Source organism: Typopeltis vanoorti, chromosome 24, assembly GCF_054136105.1.
Source record: "Typopeltis vanoorti isolate ZY-2024b chromosome 24, IOZ_Tvanoo_1.0, whole genome shotgun sequence".
Taxonomy (NCBI): domain Eukaryota; kingdom Metazoa; phylum Arthropoda; class Arachnida; order Uropygi; family Thelyphonidae; genus Typopeltis; species Typopeltis vanoorti.
Genome location: NC_143572.1, coordinates 5,919,751 through 5,941,528, shown reverse-complemented (window position 1 = coordinate 5,941,528; position 21,778 = coordinate 5,919,751). Strand labels below are relative to the sequence as shown.

Genomic DNA, 21,778 nt, shown 5'->3' with positions numbered 1-21,778 from the left:
ATAAAATTGAGTATCGTGCAGTTATAAAATTCTTTGTAAAAAGAAGGTTAAATGCAAAAAGAAATTCATTCTAAGTTCATAAAAGTTTATGGGCCCTCTTCTCCTTTGTTCTCGACAATTAAGAAATGGGATGCTGAGTTTAAATATGGCGGTACCAGATTTGAAGGTGATCCATGTAAAAGACGTCCAAAAAGTGTAACAACACCAGAAATCATTGATCAAGTGCACGATATGGTATTGGATGCCCGACAAGTTAAAGTGCATGAAACTGCTGAGGCTATAGGCATTTCAAAAGAATGTGTAGGATATATTTTGCATGAAGAATTGCAAATGAAGAAGTTTTGCTCAAGATGGGTGCAGCACTTGCTCACAGTAGATCAAAAACGCACTCACATGAAAATCTCTGAACAGTGCTTGGAGTATTTTAACAAGAATAAAACTGATTTTGTGCATCAATTTCTTACTATGGATGAGACTTGGATTCACCATTACACACCAGAATCCAAACAGTAGTCAAAACAGTGGACAGAAGCCGGTTGTCAGTGCCAAAGAAGACAAAGTCAGTTCCATCAGTAGGAAAGGTCATGGCATTGCCATTTTGGGATGCTAAAGGCATTTTGTTTATTAATTATTTTGAAAAGGGTAAAACAATAACCAGGGAATATTATTCCGATCTTTTAACCAGACTAGAAGAAAAAATTCATGAGAAAAGACGTGGTTTGCAGAAGAAAAAATAATCTTTCATCAGGAAAAAGCACCTGCCCACCAAGGCGTTTTGGCAATGGGAAAATTAAGGGATCTGCACTATGAATTGTTGGAACATCCACCCTATTTCCTCAGATTTGGCTCCCTCTGACTTCTATCTCTTCCCCAAACTAAAACTCTTCCTCACTGGTCAGCGTTTTTCTTAGAATCAAGAGGTGATTGCAGCTATAGAGTGGTATTTTGCAGATCTTGCTGAGAACCACTACGGGGATGGGATAATGGTGCTGGAGCATCGCTGGAATAAATGTATTAGTCTTAAGGGAGATTATGTTGAAAAATAAAAATAATTTTGAAATTATAAATTCTTTTTTAATTGTTAGGCCGAGAACTTTTCACACCACCATTGTACTATGTTTACTGTCTGTAAATAGTGTGGGCTCTTCAATCGATTTTCTTGAGTTTAGGGATGAAAAACACAAGTTTCCAGAGATTGTCTAACGTAGGAATTGATCGGAAAAAGGCTTAGTAAAGATTCTAGTCACCTCTAGGCGGTGACTAGAATCGAACTTACAATGCTCTCACTTCAGGTGATCTAGCAACGCAGAAGGCACATGCCACTTCCACTGAGCTATACAGGTGCTTCTTAGAAATATATTAAAAGTGTATTTTAACACACCAATTTTAACTCTTTTATTTATCATTTGAAATACATTACTGTATTTCAAATGTCAAAGGTGCAACTCTTGAAATACAGTGGAACCTCGGTTGTCAAACAACTCTCATCTCGAACAAATCAGTTCTCGAACATATTTTCCAAAAAAAAACGCATCAGTTTCCGAACAGGCAAACCGGCAACCACATGCTCAATGGGCTGAGATGTAAGATGGGAGAGTGTCAATTATGCGGCAGCCTCTGCTCAGTGCAGACACCTGCTCGAATTTGCAGTGCGGTTTCTTGATTTTCTTTGTGTTTTGTTGTTTTTTCATAAATTGCAATTCTCCTCCGTATAGTTAAAGTGAAGTTAAATTTTCGTCTATGTTTTATCTATTTATTGTATTTATTCTTTTTGTGTAAGATTGAAGTACTGTTATAAAGGTTTAAATAAGCATCTGGGGTTCTGGAATGGATTAATCCATTTTACATTAATTCTTATGGGAAAATGGTTTCAGTTTTCAAACAAATCGGTTCCCAAACAGCCTTTAGGAACGAATTATGTTCGACAACCGAGGTTCCACTGTAGCATTCAAGTAAATGCCATTTACACCAAAATGGCTCTTTAGCAAAAAAAGATTGCAGAGCCATGATCTAACCCCTTCCATTTCAAGGCTACCAACTTGTTGTTCAGCAGTCTATCGGATACCTTCAGATTCCAATTTTGTAATCTTTGCAAAACAAATATACTACTGTCACCTTTTTGTCCTCAAAAATATCTGAACTTCCCTTTGTATTAGTCTCTCTTGTTAGATGTCATCTCCTTAAAAGAGATTGACTACCATATGCTTCCACCATGTACAGGTTTTGTGCTTCTCTTTTGCATTCTTCAAAGGACAAAAAGGTCCAATCCTTAATATTTCTCATCCAATCTGTTCATTGTCTTCCTCTTCTTCTTTTTCCTGGTATCATTCCTTCTAGAAGTGTTTTTTGTAGGGATTCATACCTTAGTATGTGACCAAGGTAGGTGGTTTTCCTTTTCTTAATGGTTTTCAACAGATTCTTATCTTCTCCAATCATCTCTAATATTTCTAAATTAGTTTTTTTGGCAGTCCATGGGACTCTAAGAATTCTTCTGAGGATCCACATCTCAAAGACTTTTAGTTTATTTTCATAATATTTTGATATTGTCCAGGTTTCTGCTCCATATAGCAGTGTTGACCATACTTAGCATTTGGAAAGCCTAAATTCTTGTTTTTGTGTGAATTTCCCCTAGCAATTTCTATTCTTCTTAATATTTCCTTATCCCAGTTTCCATTCTCTGTAATTAGTTGACCCAAATATATATAACTCTCTACTTGATCTAAAGTATTTCCTCTGATCTTAATATTTATATTAGGCATTTTCTCTTTTTCTCTTGTTATCAGCATGGTTTTAGTTTTTTTGAAGTTGAAATTAAGTCCATATTTCACTTCTAGTAGGTTTTGAAGATCTTTTTTTATTTTCAGCTAGCAGTACTGTATCATCTGCATATCTTAAGTTGTTTATATTCAATATAATATAAAAACAATATAAAAACAAAAACATAAAATACACTCTGAAAATAAAATAATAAAATGTATAAAATCAACTGTATTGAATAAAATGCTTCAGTTAATTAATAAAAAAGTTAATGCTTTTTTACAAAAAAGCATTAACTTTGTCACTCATCTCTAAGATATATGCATCTTTTCCCTTGCAGTTGCAGGTTTAATATATTTAGTTTCTCGAATATGTCCACCAAGGCAGCTCAATTTCATCAAATAAGTGGTCTCTAAACTTCTCTGCTTTTCGGTGATTTTCCTCTTCCAAGAAGATTGCTATTTCATTGCTTAATTCGTAAACACACTGTAAACATTTTCCCTGTGATAACCATCTTGTCTCACAGGAAAATAGTAACACTGAATGTTCTGCTCCAGCCATAACTTTGCAAAGTTCTTGATTTTAAGGATCTCATTTTTATATAATTCACCATGGTTATAACTATTGTTAACACAATGTTTAGACCAGGACTCATTTCCTTTGCAGCAAGAGCTTCTCTATGGATCATGCACTGTGTCCAAATACATTCTGAGGATTTTTCCGTCACAAGGACTTTTAAACCTTCCAGACATAACTCAAGCACCATCAGTGCAAATTCCAACACAATTTTTTCCACTGTATATAAAATCGTTGCATATAAAATCGTCCAATATTTTGAACAATTCCAGTGCTGTGGCTCTTCTTTCTATTGGTTTACAAAACAATAACTCTACAACTGCTGATAATATTGCAAAATCGAACATAAGCAATTAAATGACAATCCTTGTTGCTATCTGTTGCCTTGTCAAGCTGAATTGAGAATAATTGGTCGCTAAACTTCGACAAAAGTTGTTGCTGCATATCTTCACATATCACCAATTTGCCGAGCAACAGTATCATTTGATAGAGGTATGCTCTGTAGTTGTTTAGTAAAGCTTTCTCCAAGCATAGTTTCCACAATATCAATTGCAGCTGGCAGAATTAGGTCTTCTCCGATAGTGTGGGGCTTTTTGCACCTAGCTATTTTATATGCAACTTTGTAAGAAGCTAGCAAAGCTTTTTCATTTACAGACAAAGCTTTTTTAATGCCAGATTTTTGCTTTTCAAAGCATTCCGGTTTGGCAGCAAAGACCACTCGAGGTTTGTTAACATACTCCTTATGAAGTGTTTCCAAAAGTCTTAAGTTTATTCAGTTTCATGCTATCAGCTACCAAAATTTTTGAACAAATAACACACAGTGGTCTTTCTTCATCATTTACTTCGGTCTTTGTAAAACCAAAATCTAAATATTCTGCTGCATACTTTCTTGATTTTACTTTTGGAGTGATATTCTGTGAGCCCGAATTTGTTGATGTTGATGTTCCATAGTTGTCAGATGCCTGCTTACGTCCAATAAATAATTTATCCATTTTTCTACACTAGAAAAGATTGTTTTTTATATCAGGTATCACAATTGTTGTGAACAGGTGTAAAATAATGCCAATCATAGACTTCTCACTGTTGGTTAATGTTGCAGTGTTACTGCCATCTTGTCATCTCAAGCCTCATTTATACTCACAGAAACATTTGAGAATTCACGTGATGAAATCGCGAATGCTTCCGAAAGGCTGATACAATTCAACTGACTGTGCTGTGATGCCAGATCTATATAATTTTAGAAATATTTGATGATGTATTTAAATTTGTATGAATATTGAAATATTTTAATTAATTCCTAGTTTTTTGTTTTGTTTTGCTAACTTTTATGGATTTTGCCAGTGTCTCAACACAAGAATTGCAAGGGGGGGGGGGTGCCACAAAAACTAATATTAAAAAATGGGGCACACATGAAAGAAGGTTGAGAAACACTGCCCTAAACAGACCCCCGAGGCACACCACTAGTGACCTTCCTCTTCCAGGATATTGCTTTCCCTTATACAAATTGCTGATACCTATCAGCCAATCTCCAATCCAATGCACTAGCCTCGTATCCAACTCCATCCACTCTAGTTTGACTATCAATCTATCATGCAGTAATCTATCAAAAGCCTTTACAAAATCTAAGTATATTACTGTGTGTCCATCTTCCTCATCCAATGCAGCTGTCACCTTATTGTAATAAGTAAGTAGATAACTAAAACAGGACCTCCCTTTAGCAAATCCATTCAATATATCAAAGATAATACCACTGTTGTTAACCCAATTCTGGGTCCTGATTCTCACTAGACTTTTCAACAACAACACATTAACCAAAAGACCTGACACACAGATTGGCCTGTAATTTGATTTAAGTTCTATCTCATCCCTTTTTGAAAAGGTACAATCTTGCTTTGCTTCCACTCCTTCAGAACTTGACCAAATGTAAGACTCATTTTAAATAAATGTGAAAGCATATGTCAATCCCCAGGATATTCTTTAAAAATATGTGGTGATATATCATCAAGTTCCATAGCCAGAATGTCACATTCACAAGTATGAATGCGACATTCTGGCTGTGGGACTTGATGATATTGCTTCATGAAACTGCTCATTAAATATCTCAACTATACCTTCTGCAGCAGCTGTTCTTATACCAATTTCTGAAATCAATGTCAACCTACCATAATCTTTTTTTTTTTTTTTTTTTTTTTTTTTTTTTTTTTTTTTTTTTGCTGGCTACATATCGAAAGAACTACCTATGGTTTTTTTTTTTTTCCCTGCTTGTGTAGCTAATTGCTACACATGCTGCACTTTTATTACCCTTACCACCCAAGTCACCCTCCTTGCCTGTTCTTTGTACTCCTTATGAAATTGATTATTACTATTCATCTTATTTTGCCTCCATAATAGCTTCTTTCTCTGTATTGCATGTTTACACTCTTCATTTATCCCTTTCGCATCTACTTTATTTAACCTACTGACCTTTGGAATACATTTAGACATGTCTACTAGATACTTCATGAATAGCACCCAAGAAGCATTGATCTCCTTTCCAACTAACTCCTCATTTCATGCTACAGCTACAAGATGTCTCCTAAGCTTCTCATAATCGCCAGCCTTTTAGTTTCACATATACCCTTTTCTCATAGAAGTTTTCACGTGACTGGCAACAACCCAGGTAAACACTTCATGGTCACTCTCACCAACTGGAGGGAGTATTGACATCTCATTTATAATGATATGCTCTGATGATATGATCAAATCCAAGTCCCTCAATCCTTATGTGCCCTCTGTTACATACTGCTTTAGGTGGTTGGCCCTCAAAAACTCAAGAAACTTAATTTTCTTTACTTCAGTTGCTATCTCATCATCCCAATCTATATTGCCATAATTAAAATCACCTATAATGACCACCCTTTTCCTATGTACATATACACCATACTGCCTCAAAACCCCTGCTACTATTTCCCTCTTGCATTCTACCTTGTATGGAAATAATTCCTTTTCTATATCAATAGCACTCCACCTTCCTTTTTCACTCTTTTTTTTATCTTTGCGAGAAACATTATATCCCATATCCTTCCATCTTTATTCCTGTAGGGATGTCATTCTCATCCAGCCATGTTTCACTTATTCCAACAATTTTTTAGGTGAATGATTTCAATCAATGCAATCATTTCATTTCCCAAGTTTCTGATACTTCTAGCATTTGTATATAACAAGTTCGCCATTACACCACTTATTAGATGTGACTTTTCCATATCCTCCTCGAGTCATTTCTTTTTCTCCTTACTCATTCCAAGAACTTTTTTGAAATTCAACTGTTTTCTCCACATTCTAGGTCATCACATTCCCTTCTTGTCTACACACGCATTTACATTGACCCTTCTCACGTTGTGTTCCCCTGTCCACCCTGAGTGTCCCTGTTTTACTGTTTTCCTTGCACACTTGTTCTCTTCACTCATGCTCCCCACTTCTTCATTCATAAACACCACTTCAATCTCTCCTTCCTTACTCTACTGTTCTTTCACATAGCTTCTTACTTGCTCAGATTCATTTTCTGTACTCACTCTCCCTTTCAGAGAAATTTCTCCAAATGACTCATACCAAAACCATTCAAATGCAGTCCATCACTCTTATACAGTTCAATTCATTCTTCAAACTCATTCCACACATTAAGAAACTGCACTCTCTTTTCTCTTCATACATTTCTGCTATCATATCATTCATAGTCCTCGCTCTCTGTCTCATCTCAACAATTTCATGCTGAGCAACACACTGACTACCTTTCCTATCACATTACTATCTTTTATTCTTTTCAACAATCTCATGATATCCACTCTTGCATTCTCCTAGTTCCTAATCAAGTAATTTTTTCCTTCAACCACTACCAACTATTTTGCCTCATTCCTCTTATCCAATGCCTCAATCACTATATTCATTTTATCTCCTGGAAAATACACCTTGTGCATTTTCTTGTTTACCACACAATTTTAATAACTGAATCACCATACAACTCCACTGACGAATTGTTCATTATCTCTTTCATACTGACATCCTTTGTTATCTTCTTCTTCACTCTTCCATACATATCCACTATTCTCTTCAATTCACTCTGCATTCACCTCATCTCTTTCCACATCTTTACCAACTCAGCTTTCAAATCTTGCTTCATTTTTTTTGTTATCATTCACTCTCACTATTTCATTGCAAGTCACACAGATTTGTTTGCTGTCAACCCCGCTCACCACCTTACCATTAATTGCACTCTATTTTTCAACATCATTATCACCCACTTTATCATCAATCAAACTCTTTTCCTCATATCTGAACATTCTCATGACCTTCCTCAAATGTCGTTTCAGTTACAGCACCATGTTACCCATTCGTTAACAATAAAATGGGCTGTACTGAAGAGCTCAATGACTTTTGATGTGACAAGTAACAAGATCATATGATGCCACCTTTGTAGCAATCCCATTCAGAAAATATCTGCTCTGCTCCAATGAACTGTAAGTGATGCTATTGTGAAGTGGAAATGTCAGGAGCAACAACAGCACAATCATGAGCTGGTAGGTCACATAAAATCAGTGAGACTACTGATTGCTGAAATGCATGGCATGTCTTACTAATAAGTTCTAAAATGTCTCTACAAACAATGTCAGCACTACAATTGTTGATTACGAGCTGAAGAACATGGGTTTCCATGGCTACACAACTGCATACAGAACTAACATCAGAAAGGGCAAAGCCAAGCATTGGGTGGAGTGGTGTAAAGCTCACCACCGTTAGACTGCCTCTGGAGCTGTGGAAATGCATGCTCTGGAATGATGATTTGCATTTCACATCTGGAGGTTTGATGGATGAGTCTAGGTTTGGTGGATGGTAGAATGCTACTAGCTCACGTGAGCGAAAGGTGGGATCAGCAGGCATCTGGATATTTTTGATTCTTAAGTGGGTACTGATGTTATCAACCTAATTCTGTATCCTAGCCTACCTCTCTAACACCTTAACCACAGCTTGAGACACATAGAGTGACCAATAATTTGTAGCCTGTTTTATCATCCATTTTGTGTACTGGAATGATTTTACCCTCTTTCCACTTTTCTGGGACAGGAATAATGTTGCAAGATTCTTGTTAAACAAGGTCAAGGCTGCCATATTCTTAAGGCACACTGTAATATGCTATTCAATTCTACTGCATTAATAACATTTAGTTTACTTAATTGGCACATAATCCTGCTCATCCATCAGGCCTTCCTTCACTATATCTTCTATAATCAACCTCAGCACTATTTCATGCTTACAAGTGAATGAAATACCTTGATGAACTAGGCTTTGAATACTTTGACCATATTCTTTGCAGCAGTCACTAATCTACCCTTTTAATCTTCCCACAATTATTCTTTCTTCTTACTCGCCACACATTTAAAAAAAAAAAAAACTGATTTTTTTCTTAGCTTCACTGGCCAATTGTTGCTCATGCTGCACTTTGGCGATTCTTACCAAGTAAGACTTTTTTTTAACCAAGTAAAACTAGATTCCTCTCCTTTAAAATCCAAAGTCTGGCTTAGATATCTTGACGATATTTTTGTGATCTGGCCCCATGGCCACCAGACATTCCTTAGTCACCTAAACAAACAACACAAACGCATACAGTTCACAATTGAGATTGAAAAACAGAACACACTTCTGTTTCTAGATATACCTGTCACATGTCTGCCTTCTGGCAGTCTTTCCTTCACTGTTTACCGGAAACCGACACATACTGGCCAATATATACACACAAACTCCTACCACCACCCAACACAAAAACTAGGTGTCATTAATACTCTAAAAAATAAGGCTTTGAAGATCTGCTCCAATGAACAAGCACCGAAAGACAAATTTAAAGTTATCAGCAATACTTTTCAAAAAATTATTACAGCCAAAACACTACTTACAAAATTCTCTACAAGACCTCAATAAAAAACAAAGATAAACCAGACTACAATAAAACTATAACCATTCCTTACATTAAATGGACATCAGATAAAATAAGCAGAATACTTCAGAAATACAACCTCAAAGCCACCTTTAAACCTCCTGCAAAATTAAAAAGCTTACTCAACTCATCCAAAGACCCACCCTGGAGTATACTGTATTCTTGCACCTTAATCCATCATATACAGGGGAAACAGGATGCACAATTCCTATCAGACAAAAGGAACATAAAGGACACATTAAATATAATAACTATGGTGAAGCTGGCCTTTCTGATCATGCCCTGAACATAGAATTGACTGAAAAAGCACAAGTTGTTTACATCACACCAAAACATGGTATGAACGCAAATTTAAGGAAGCCTGTGAGATTCTTATCAACCACCCCAATCTGAACAATAATGATGATCTAAAAATCCCAAGCATATGGAAGGCACATATTCCACCCACTTAACCTTTCTCCCTAAGAGTTAACTATAAACAGGATTGTAGATAATCCAGAATCCTAAATCTAATATGAATTGTAATGTTAAAAATAGGAAACTGGAAGAAAACTATCTATAAGAAAGAATGTTTCTCTCATTTTATCTTAAATAGAATTTAGCTTTGATGTAGTTTCTAAATAATTAATTAATTTGTAATTTTATCGGTATTTTTTTTTTTTCTTTCACTAGAGATTATGCCAGTAGAATAACCGGTCATCAAATCATTGTTTCTTTAGCTTACTGTGTGAAACATAACTCAGCTTGTCCTTAATATGAAGGTTGAAACGTCGAGAAATTAAAATAGTTATTTATAACCCAGTTGTAAAGTCCATAATTTCTAAAATGAATGCTGATCACCGTGCAACACTAAAAGAAAGAAGACTTTTTATATAGTGAAATTTGTGGGGTATCCATAACTATAGAATAACACGCATGCCACAGTAAATAACTTTTTTTTATTATGTAGATATTTCATCTTTGTATCAAAAGACACCATCAGTACAACTATCTAGTGATCAGTACAACGATCCAGTGGCAAAATGTCAAATTATAGTTTGCCCACTAATAAACCCTTTGACACTTCTGCGCATGTCCCAAAAAGGAGAATCCATTCCGATAATAGGGTAATCAATCCATCTTCTGGGCTGAGTTTGTTTATTATTACAGATTGGAAAATTTAGCTTTTATTTTAAGAACATTGTAGTTTTTAAAGTGTAACTATTTTGCTTGTATAACAGTTGAAAAAATGTACATAGAGTATTAAGAAAATTAAAAAAAGGTATAGCATAAAATAAAAATTTAACGGAATTTATTTTTAAGAAAGTTTTCTATAAAATAAAAATAATTATACAGAAAAACAGAAATTTTTTTCAAATGAACTTAAATATTCTAAACTTACAGTTGGGAGAACTGGGACACTTTAATGTCGTAAATCGATTAATTACTTATGACTTGTTGCGACTCTTTTAACAAACCCATACAAAAAAAAAAAGGTTGGAAAAAAATACCATTATCAAATCCTTTTAATCTTCATATTCATCTCAATCGGTGTCCGAATCGCCATCACTTTCACTTAAACTGATCACCAAAGATTCGCATAATTCTTTGATAATTCCATCTCTGTTCCAATACATATTTTCCAATGAGGTGACATGAGAGCAATATTTTCCCCAGTTTTGAACTGTAATACTTTCAATCGCCTGTTCTGAAAGCTTAAAAAGTTTTGACATGTCAATATCCCCAGTTACATTGCGATGGCGAATGAAACTTTTCACTTCTGCTCAAACATACTCAATAGCATTAATATCACAATGATATGGTGGTAGCCTCAAAGCTAGAAATCCATGCTCTTTAAGCATCGTGTCGAATTTAAATAGTTTAGTTGTGGGTGAGTTTCTTTTGACCAAATTAAGCAATTCAATTTTTTGCTTATCTGGGGAATGAGAAATGTTATTTGCAGAGAGCCAATCCATAAGCTTCTTATTAGACCAATTTGGAACTTTGTTTAATCGAATAGAGTGATATGAAACATTATCAATTATAACAACAGCATTTTTAGGAAGGTTTGGAATCAGTTTTTCTTCTGCCCACTTTTTGAAGATCGTAGAATTCATTTGCCCATGGTAATCTCCAGTAGTTGAATTGGCTTTGTATAGAAAGTTTGAATTCAGTAAAAAACCCATTTCTCCACCCATACACAAAATTATTATGTGCCGCGAGGCATTTCCGGTTTGTATTATCCCCACATTCTTCTTTAAATTGCCACCATTTTCCATAAGTTAAATTACTATCAATCCAAGTTTCATCTAGATACACAATCCGTCTTTTCTCCTCTCTAAAATGTCTTATTGCTCTCAAACACAGCATTCTAGATAAAACAATGTCTCTTTGCTGAATGATAAGTTTCCTTTTATTATGGGACTTTTTAAAACAAAATCCGATTTCATTAAGTATTTTCCTTAAAGCTTCTCTTTTCCAAGGAAAATTAATTTTTTCTTTAAGCACAGGAATCAATTTCGGAACAGTTGGCACTCTTTTCTTGCCCACACAAAATTCGTGAATAGTTCTTCTTATAATATCTACATCAAAATCATTCAAAGCTACGGTTTCGATGGTTTTCTTTCTCTGGCGCTTTTTTTTTTTTTTTTAGGAGATTTAAATTTTGGCTTACCTTCACCTTTTGATTCCCTATGAATTCTTTTAACAGTCGACCCCGATATGCCCGCAATTACGTTTGCATGTTTTATGACTTCAGAAAGGGGAACAAGGAGACGGCCTTCTGATGATTCTTTTTTGCAGAATATCAGCACATTATTCAATATTCTTTTGCAAGAGCTACTGAAACGTTTAACAACAGAACTTGTGGACTGTACTGGATCCATCATACAAATTAATAATAAAAAAATAATGCAAAAAAGCAACAACAAAAATCAAGCTACTACTAGTACAGCGACAGACAAGAAAGCACGTGATTTCGCATGTTGGCGACAAATTCGTACATCCTTCATTTTTTCTCCCCTTCAGCATGAATCGACCATTCTTGGTAAAATACCAAAGAGAGACCTACAAATGGTGGGCATACTATACTACATAGATCCACATATAAACATGAACACTTTGGCCAAACAGGCAGGACAGCAAATATCAGAATTTCAGAACACAAGGACTACATCCGGTTTCACCAATACAGCCACTCTGGTCTTGCTGACCATGCGCTGGATACCTGCCATAGAATACGGTGGAAGAAAGCCACGATAATACACCGTAGTAAATACAAATACGAAAGGCTTTTCATGGAATCAGCTTCAGCCCTAAGAAACAATCCAAACCTCAACAAATTTGGCTGCATGAGACTGCCTCAAATTTGGGAAACCTACATCAGAAGACCTTCAGCGCAATCGCCCAAGAATACCAACACATTCCGCTAGGGGGCACCATCAGGACTTTAGGAGAAATAATAGCTTCCTGTTTCTTCCTCACTTACTGTTCGTTGTGCCTGCGTGCATGTGTCTTGTTCTTGAAAATGGCAACGTGACGTTGCCGAAATCTTGAAGTATATTAAAATTTATTTTAATGTATATCCTAGTTGACGTTGTAATTTCCTTAAATTATTTAGTAAAAAACATGAACAGTTATATAAAGAAAGTGCTGAAGCCTTACTTCACAGACCTAATCAAAAATATTTTTGAATCTTAATCAAAAATATTGTTTCACTATTCCAGAAGTTTGGGAAATAGTTATCCTCAATTGTATTCAATAATTTATCAGCTACATTTTAATTTAAGTAATTTTAATTTCAGCCCAGTAGCTTTTAATCCATGAACACACGACTGTATATGTAGAGGATTCCAAATTAAGCACGAACACTACTGTTTTTTTGAATTCAATTCTTATTGTTGTTCATTAATTGTACTGATGATGTCTTATGATACATAAAACAAAATATCTACATAATAAAAAAAAAGTTATTCACTATGACATACGTGTTATTCTACAGTTACCAAGTAAGTCCTTCCTATTCTGCTTTTTATTAGTCCTCATGCAACTGATTATTACCATTAGCTTTATGCTTTCACTAATAATGCCTTCTTCCAGATATCCTTAATTTTTCTCTATTCATCCATTTTACATTTACTTTATTTAACCACATGACCTTTAGAATGCATTCAGACTTGCTGGTGTTAAATAGTTTTTGATCAGTGCCCAAGCAGCATTTATCTCCTTTCTCTCTAACTCTTTATCTCCCATTCCATGGTATAGCTCAAAGCTATTTCCTAAGTTTTTCGTAATCACTGGCTTTATAAGTTCTCATCCTTTTCAGATGTAAGTCTTCATATGAGTGACAACCATATGAAGTTTAATCACTCATAATCACTCTTGATAACTGAAGGGAATTTCAACATCCCATTCATAATCACATGCTCTGATGATAAATCGCATGTAAGATACTCAATTCTCATGCACCCTCCAGGACATATTGCTAAGTCCCTAAAGAAATCAAGAAATTCACTTTCCTTATTCTCCAGATGCCATCTTTTTATTCCAGTCTATATTGTTACAATTGAAATCACCTTATCTTGCTCACTAGGCCAATTTGCTTATATATTTCCTTGTTGTCTTCCCACTTTCCCCAGCCTATATAAACATTCAAATAAACATCTCCTCCTGTCTAAAAACATTTCACTGTGTTATACTATCATGTTTGTTTCTGGTTCAAGCAAATGCAAAATAAAATTTGGTTGGCCAATTCTAAAACTGCCAGCATATTCTTGTTTGCTCAGTATCAGTGACAGCTACTAACAGGATGCACCATGTGAAGGTGAGGACTGATATTAAGTCATATGTCCCAGTCTATTTTCCACATTCCATAAAGTCTATGTGGAAGTCTCCTCCCAGTTATTTAGAGCTGACTTTTAAGTCAAGTGACCCTAAAATAAGCACCTTAAATGCCTTTCTATATAACCTTAAATAACCTTTTGCCAACAACAACATACGCTTTATAAATACTTATTTACAATACATCTTGGTTTTCAAACTGGTGGTTGCATGAATGACTGCCCAGTGATAAGTAATATTAGATGGTGAGATTTTTGGGAAATATGAAGGGTAAGGTCCTTTGTGGAGTTTATTTCATATCATTAGTACTACTATGTGGAGCTTGGCAATGTTCTTCTAGACCTTCCTTTGCACAGTTAACCTATTCAAGGTTTTTTCAGGAATCAGCTCCAGTTGTGCTGAATAATCATCACTATGACCATTTCACCAGTTGTATTCCAGTCATCTTTCCTATATTTTTGCTATTTTACCAAATGGCATTTCATATTTTGCTAGGTATCAAATAGCTGTCACTTGTACTCACTTGTACTTTGGAAATGCTCACTGGAAAAGTGCAATGGCTTCCACAACTTGTGCTAAAATATTAACTTTCAAAAGTGCACAAACTTTTTTGGTCTCCTGATATTTGGGCATAAGGCATTAGTCCTACACAAAATGAAAACACGTTAAAAATGCAATGATGTTAACTGTATAATAACATTAAAAGAGACATCAACAATATAAGTTACTGAAAATTCAAGTCATATGTTACAAATGTTTATCATCAGCTTTCTCACATTGCTTTCCAGTGATCCTTAGAACAACTGAGGTCTAATATATTACTGATTTCTAAATTTAACAAGGTTTAATGTGAGCGAACTCTTCAATAGATTCCTTAAAATGGCATGAGAACAAATTCATCTTCTAAGTATAGAATACCACAGTAGCTATGTTCCATTCCAAGATGTGGTTTGCAGACAAGACATGAATGGCTAAACCTGATTTCAATTTTCTTTTATGAGCAACATTGCTATAATGTTTGCTTTCCTTAATCTCATAATTTCTTCTAGTCTGATCAATGTAAGGCTTTCTGCAGAACACTAAATTTTGTAAACCCCTGGATAGTTTTAGAAAGAGGAGACTAACCAGCATATTTTTTCAACTAACTTATAGAGAACCTTAATATTTAGATCTTTAAGAACCGAAGTGATGAGTAGAAATTTCACTGAAGTGTGGAAGGAAGACAGACTATCTGTATTTGTAAACAATAATGCATAAACTACTTTTTTATGGTAGCCATTAAGGATGAAATTATTATATTAATCTAATTCTTCCTTCTTTTAATTGTCATTACTTAAGATGCATAATCTTCTATTTCTAAGCATATTAATGAAAGCAGATTTTTATGTGGGATGGGTTTACTATTGACTTCTAGGAATATACATCTTCTGGTTTTCTAAAAATGGCAATGCAAGTTATTTTTAAAAATTTCAGATCATATGTTATTTTTCAATATATCATTTTTTTAAACATCATTTTTGACTTCATTAAAACATACAGTGCATAACAAAAATAGATGACTATAAGGTAGTAAATCTACAAAATAAAAGTAAATAAATAACAGTTAATTATAATTAATGAGGGAGAATTCATAAATTAAATTTATATTGTGGAAGCAACACCTATTAATACTGAATTTATACAACTTATGGTCCAGTGAGTTCTTGACATAAAATATTACTGTATCACAATAATTAATTTCATGCCACAGAGAAATTCAATATGCTATATATATAATTAACTTTACCTGAAGCTCTTGCTCCAAAGAATATTTTTCTGCTTGACACGAATCTTTTTCTCTCTGAAGTTTTTCTTTAAACATACGCTCTTTCCTTACTTCTTCCTGTGATAAACTCAACTCTGTATCAAATCTAATGTACCAAACAAAGTAAAAATATTAAAATATTTAAAGAATTTAATAAATTAAAAATGAAATAACAATAATGATATTTATCAAACTTGCTTGAAGTATAGAATTTTTTATACTTCATTCAATATAGTAAGTGATTTTTTTTTTTTTTGTGATAATCTCACCCTTGAAAAGTTGTAAACCTAAAATGTGCATTAGTACTGTAGATTGGATGAGGATTAGATGATCCAAAAATCCTGCTTTAGAGACCAAACATAGTACTCCTTCAAGTCCAATAATCAGTATAGTAGTTTCATAGTGGGAATGATATTTATTTATTACTACAAACATCTGAGCCACTGTGAGATTTAAATCTATATCTTATTGAATAGAGAGCAAAAATAATATCAATCATGCTGAGAAACCCTTACAAAAAGAAAGTATCACTCCTTACACATCAAAAACAGAAATCCAGAAGATCGTTATTAGTCTAAATCAGTAATGGACTAATAATGTTTAGAGAAGCACATAATATGGTCAAAGCAGTTTGATCTCTGTTTTGTGATAGGAAGTATCAATGACTGCTCTTGGTATGACCCTAAATTTGTGCAGCTCAAGTGGCTTAACCAATTTTCTTTATTTGATCCAAATAACTCAAACCTAAAATAAGATCTTGAATAGCAAGATTAAGGATATAAAGCAGAGTAGCCCTAAGGTACTACAAAACGGCAATAAATTACTGTTACTGTAGAGTACATAACTTTTCACCCAAGTTCTGAGTAAGAAGTTATGTGCTACATGCCATTCTATTACCATGTTTTGAAGCAATTTTCAAGGAGAATTTCCTAATATTTTTTTTTTTTTTCACAAAAAGTTACTAACATATTTCACCACCCACATAAAACTATTTTTGAATTCTGATTTTAATCTATTTATTAATTAGTCATTTGTGAACCTTCAAAATGAAAGAAAATTTTGATAAAATAAAGAACTAAAAGATGTGAAAACATGAATTCCTGTCATTTGGAATGTGGATCAGTAATCATCTGGGTTACAATAGTGAATGAATCAATGTGTAGGTAATGCAGGAGGAATGATGTGGAGTTTGTGGATATCTGGAGTGAGCTTAATAGATGAAAGGACTTATACAAGGTTTGATGGTTTGCATAGATTGTACAGACTATGAGTCTATACAATCTATGTATAGACTCAGTCTATACATAGATTGTGCCAAAGGCGAACTGAGGAGGAGAGCATTGATAGCCAATTTGGCACAATCTATGTATAAACTCATAGTCTATAGATAGATTGTGCCAAATTGGCTATCAGTGCCCTCCTCCTCAGTTTGGCTCTATCATAGCATGGCAAGAAACTTACAATCTTCACCTTCTCACTCTTTGGTTTTTCCTCTTCTAACAACTTCTTTACGTCCTCCCTCATAGAATACTTCCATTTCATACTTGTCTATTTCCACAGCCACACATTCAATATTATTAATATCATTTTCCATCTTATCATCAGAATTTGTTGTGTTCTCATCACCTAACAGACACTCCCTTTTAAAATACATAATACATATTCTCTCTCCAGTTTCAACTTCCTTCCAAATATTCTTTAATTTTCTCGACGCATACAATTTGCACACACTGCACAGTGAATAATATCCCACAAATCCAAATTGTCGGGCAACGAGGTCTTTGCCGTCATTCTTTGTTGCATTGGTGCCGTGCAGAAAATATCACAATAAAATATCACAATAAACTAATACTCTAAAAACATGAAAATGTACACTAATAAACTATAATACTCTAATTTTCTGATGAAAAAACACAACAAAACAGATAAAAATTGCTAATTTCACACAAGCGCTAAATTACATGACCACTCGCAATATAACCCCCTGGAAGGGAGATTGGTTGCTTTCCATATAGGTAACATGATCATGAGTCTATCTCCTCCACTTCATGTCTCCAATCTTTATTTTCATCTAATAATAAACCAAAAATGAAAGAGACAAACAAAGATGGCAATACTGTGAACAAAATAAATCTCCCTCAAAAATCAGTTCTTCCAAACAAATCAAACCAGATTTCCTTCTCTTAACAGAAACCCAAATTGCAGCAAACATCAATCACCTCCAATGCCCAAATTATACACTTCACAATTCATTTTTCCACCAAGGTGGCATCTGTGCTTTTGTATATTCTGACATTGTCTGGCAGAAAATGACAAATTTAGAATCCCCTGCTTTTGACCTTGTCTGGCTGAGGGTTTCCTTGTCCCACTTAGTAACATTCATTTACTGCATTTACTGGTCTCCAAACCTGAAACCCACAAAGACCTCTTCACCTTCCTCTCCATGAAACTTGACCATTTACAACCCAGCCATCCAACCAGTGAAGTCATTATCCTAGGTGACCTGAATGTTCACAACTCCAACTGGCTTCTCTTCTCCAACACTACTGATCAAGCTGGATGTGATGCAGAAGTTTTTGTAATAAGCAATGGTCTAACGCAAATCATGTCTTGTCCAAATGGTAGCCGTGCCTTCTGGTCCATTGCAAAATCCATCGGACACAACCTCTGCTCACCTGAGCTCCCACCTCTCACCCATCCAGATGGCATCACTGGTAAATCATTATGTTTTTATTTCTTATGTTTTTCTTATGTTCATCATTGCTTATGTTTTTCATTTCTTATGAAAAATATAAGAAAAACAGACAATTTGAACATTACAAAATCATCTGGCACCAATGGCATCTCTCCTATTGTACTCATAAGTTGTGCTGCAGAGCTAACACCTGTCTTCTATCATCTCTTCAATCTTCTATACTCAGCTGGCACCTATCCCATCTCATGAAAGCTAATATACGAGGATGGCGACACAATTCGTTCATTCTTATAAGTGTTGGCACATATCATCATTTTTATGACACCTGGCAAAATTTTAGCCATGTGCGATGCACAGTTCTCGTTTGGCAAACATTTAAAATGACTATGTTCACATCTTTCATAAAAATGGAGAAAAACGAGTTTTGTGCAATGATAAAACACTTTTATTTGAAGAAGCAGACGGCCACGAAGATTAGAGCCGAGTTAGATGCAGTTCATGGGGACTCTGCACCAGCATTAAAGACTATTTATTTTTGGATAAATGAGTTTAAACATGGTCATAAGTCCATTGAAGATGAAGCACACTCCGGATGCCCGACTGAGGTCACTACGAAGGAAATGATTGACAAAATCCATGGTATCATTATGGAAGACCGCTGAGTGAAAGTGCGTGAGATTGCCAAGATTGTAGGCATCTCATCTGAATGGGTGTATAATATCCTGCATGAAAAATTGCACATGAAAAAGCTGTGTACGCGATGGGTGTGTCGATTGTTGACTGTCGATCAAAAACATGTGAAAAGACATTTCAATGCGGTGTTTGGCAATTTTAATTGCAAATTTGCAGAATTTTTTGCATCAATTTGTGATTGTAGATGAAACTTGGATCTACCACTACACATCTGAGTCCAAGCAGTAGTCAAAACAGTGGACAATGCCTGGTGAAAAAGCACTGGAAAAAAAAAAAAAGACTGTTTTGTCAGCTGGGAAGTTAATGTCACTGTTTTTTGGGATTCACAAGGAATTATCATGATACTATCTGGAAAAGGGTAAGACAATAATAGGAGTTTATTATGTCATTGATGGACAGTTTAAAAAAAGAACTGAAGAAAAATCGGCCAAGATTGGCATACAAAAAAGTGCTCTTTCATCAAGACAATGCACCGTCCCGCATATCGGCTTTCACAATGGCAAAATTGCATGAATTTCACAAAATTCACAAAATTGCAAAATTTCACATCCACCGTATTCTCCAGGCATGACCCAGTGTGACGTCTTGTTCCCAAACTTAAAAATTTGGCTCAGTGGGAAAAAATTTTCTTCGAGCAAGGATGTCATCAAGGCTGTCAATGACTATTTTGCACAATTTGACAAATCCTACTTTTTCAGATGGGATGAAAAAATTGGAAACTCGCTGGATCACATGTGTAGACCTCAATGGAGATAGTCTCCATACATGTGATTTTTTCTAAAAAAAAATTAGTTTAACTTATTTTTTAGCAAACTTTTCAAACAACTCTCATATATCCAACCCACCCATTCCAAAAAAAAAAAAAAGGGAGACAAAAGCCTAACATCTAACAACCAACCAACTGCCATCACTTCAATCCTCTCTAAAATAATGGAAAAGTTATAAATGATCAACTTCTTCACAATTTAGAAGCTCACTAATTAATCAGTGACCATCTGTATGGATTCCACCAATCCAGATCCACGACTAATATCATAGCCTACATCACTCACCACTAGATATGTGACATGAAAAGGTTCAGAGAAAAGTGTGCTGTTGCTCTTGCAAACTGCCTTCCTTCAGCCTACTTGCCACCCTCTGTAACTGGATGGCCAGCCTTTTCTCGGGTCGTTCACTGAGTATCATGGCAGATGGTACCCTCTCGACCTTTGCCACTAAAGTGGCTTGGTGCTCCAATCTCTCACTTATCCTCTTTATCTCGCCTACAAATAACCTACTCTCATTCACTACAAATCCTATCCATATCTTTGCAATGATAGCACTCTTCATTCATCCTGCTCCATGTAGTTCCCAGACATTCCTTACATCAAGAACATCTGCAACCAGTTCCTTAAACACTGATCTCCATACCATGCTGCAGTGGGGTAAGGATAATCTAGTTACTTTCAATGCCACCAAAATGAAGATGTCTTTCCTCTCACAAAAGGGATCTCAGTTCACTCTCCCTAATCCTCCGTAATATGTACAGGTAAATGTCACTCCAAGAAGAGAGGATGAACTATCTCTTCTTCGAGAGACATTTAACTCCAACCTCTACTGGCACAAAAACACATCCTATCAATAACTACTTCAGCTTCTAAAAAACTAGGCATTCGTTTCTGCTTAAAAAGCTATTTTACACCCATCCATGCAGCTGTTAACCACTATACAAATTACAAATCTGCCCATTCTTAGAATACTGTTTACACATTTGGGGTGGTGCACCTAAAACCTCCTTAAAAATTCTTGATACTGTCCAAAGGAGAGCAATTTGACTTATAGATGATACTTCCTCACAAGTTCACTTCAACAACTGCCTCCAGTGAATTGGCAAACCATCATTTCTCCACTTGCTTTTAGGCCTGTGAAAACAGCTTCCAACATCCCTTCACAGTACAACTTCAATCTCTTTGAACCTGCTTCTCCTCATTTATTCCCATCTGCCTCTGTCCTCTGGAACAGCCTTCCCCATGATGTTTCCCAGCATCTTCAACTTTCAGCTCTTTAAGAAGAAGATCGATAGGCTTCTTCTTTCTCAACCTTATCTGCACCTCATATATGGCACTGATGTGCTATAGGCCATAAAAAAAAACCTACCAGCAGCAGTAGGTAAATTTAATACAGTTCATTAATGCAATTTGTCATCTTCAATCACTGCTCTAAAAACTAAGAAATTACACATCTAAAAGATATTCTATTCTGTGGAATTTCATCAAAAATTAATAGACTATGTCATTATCCAATCTGAAATCATGCCTTCTTCCAAAAGCAATTTATATCTTACATTATCCTAATCTTACACTATCCTAAAATTCCGTTCAACAACTGCCTCCAGTGAAGAAAAAGAAAGAGAGAGAGAGAGAGAGAATATTGTCAAATGATATGATAGTTTTATATGCTTAAATAGATCAGTATTTTCAATCACAAATTT

The 21,778-nt window shown here is 35.1% G+C and overlaps 1 protein-coding gene across 1 annotated transcript in view; it reads right to left on the bottom strand.

Moving 5' to 3' along the window:
- The window catches only part of Mhcl (Myosin heavy chain-like), a 719,798-nt gene that overhangs the window by 160,902 nt on the left and 537,118 nt on the right, over positions 1–21,778 (bottom strand). Inside the window, exon 25 of the mRNA XM_090414205.1 lies at positions 15,903–16,026. Coding sequence (XP_090270331.1) covers positions 15,903–16,026 — 124 coding nt within the window. The remainder of the gene's footprint in view (positions 1–15,902; positions 16,027–21,778) is intronic.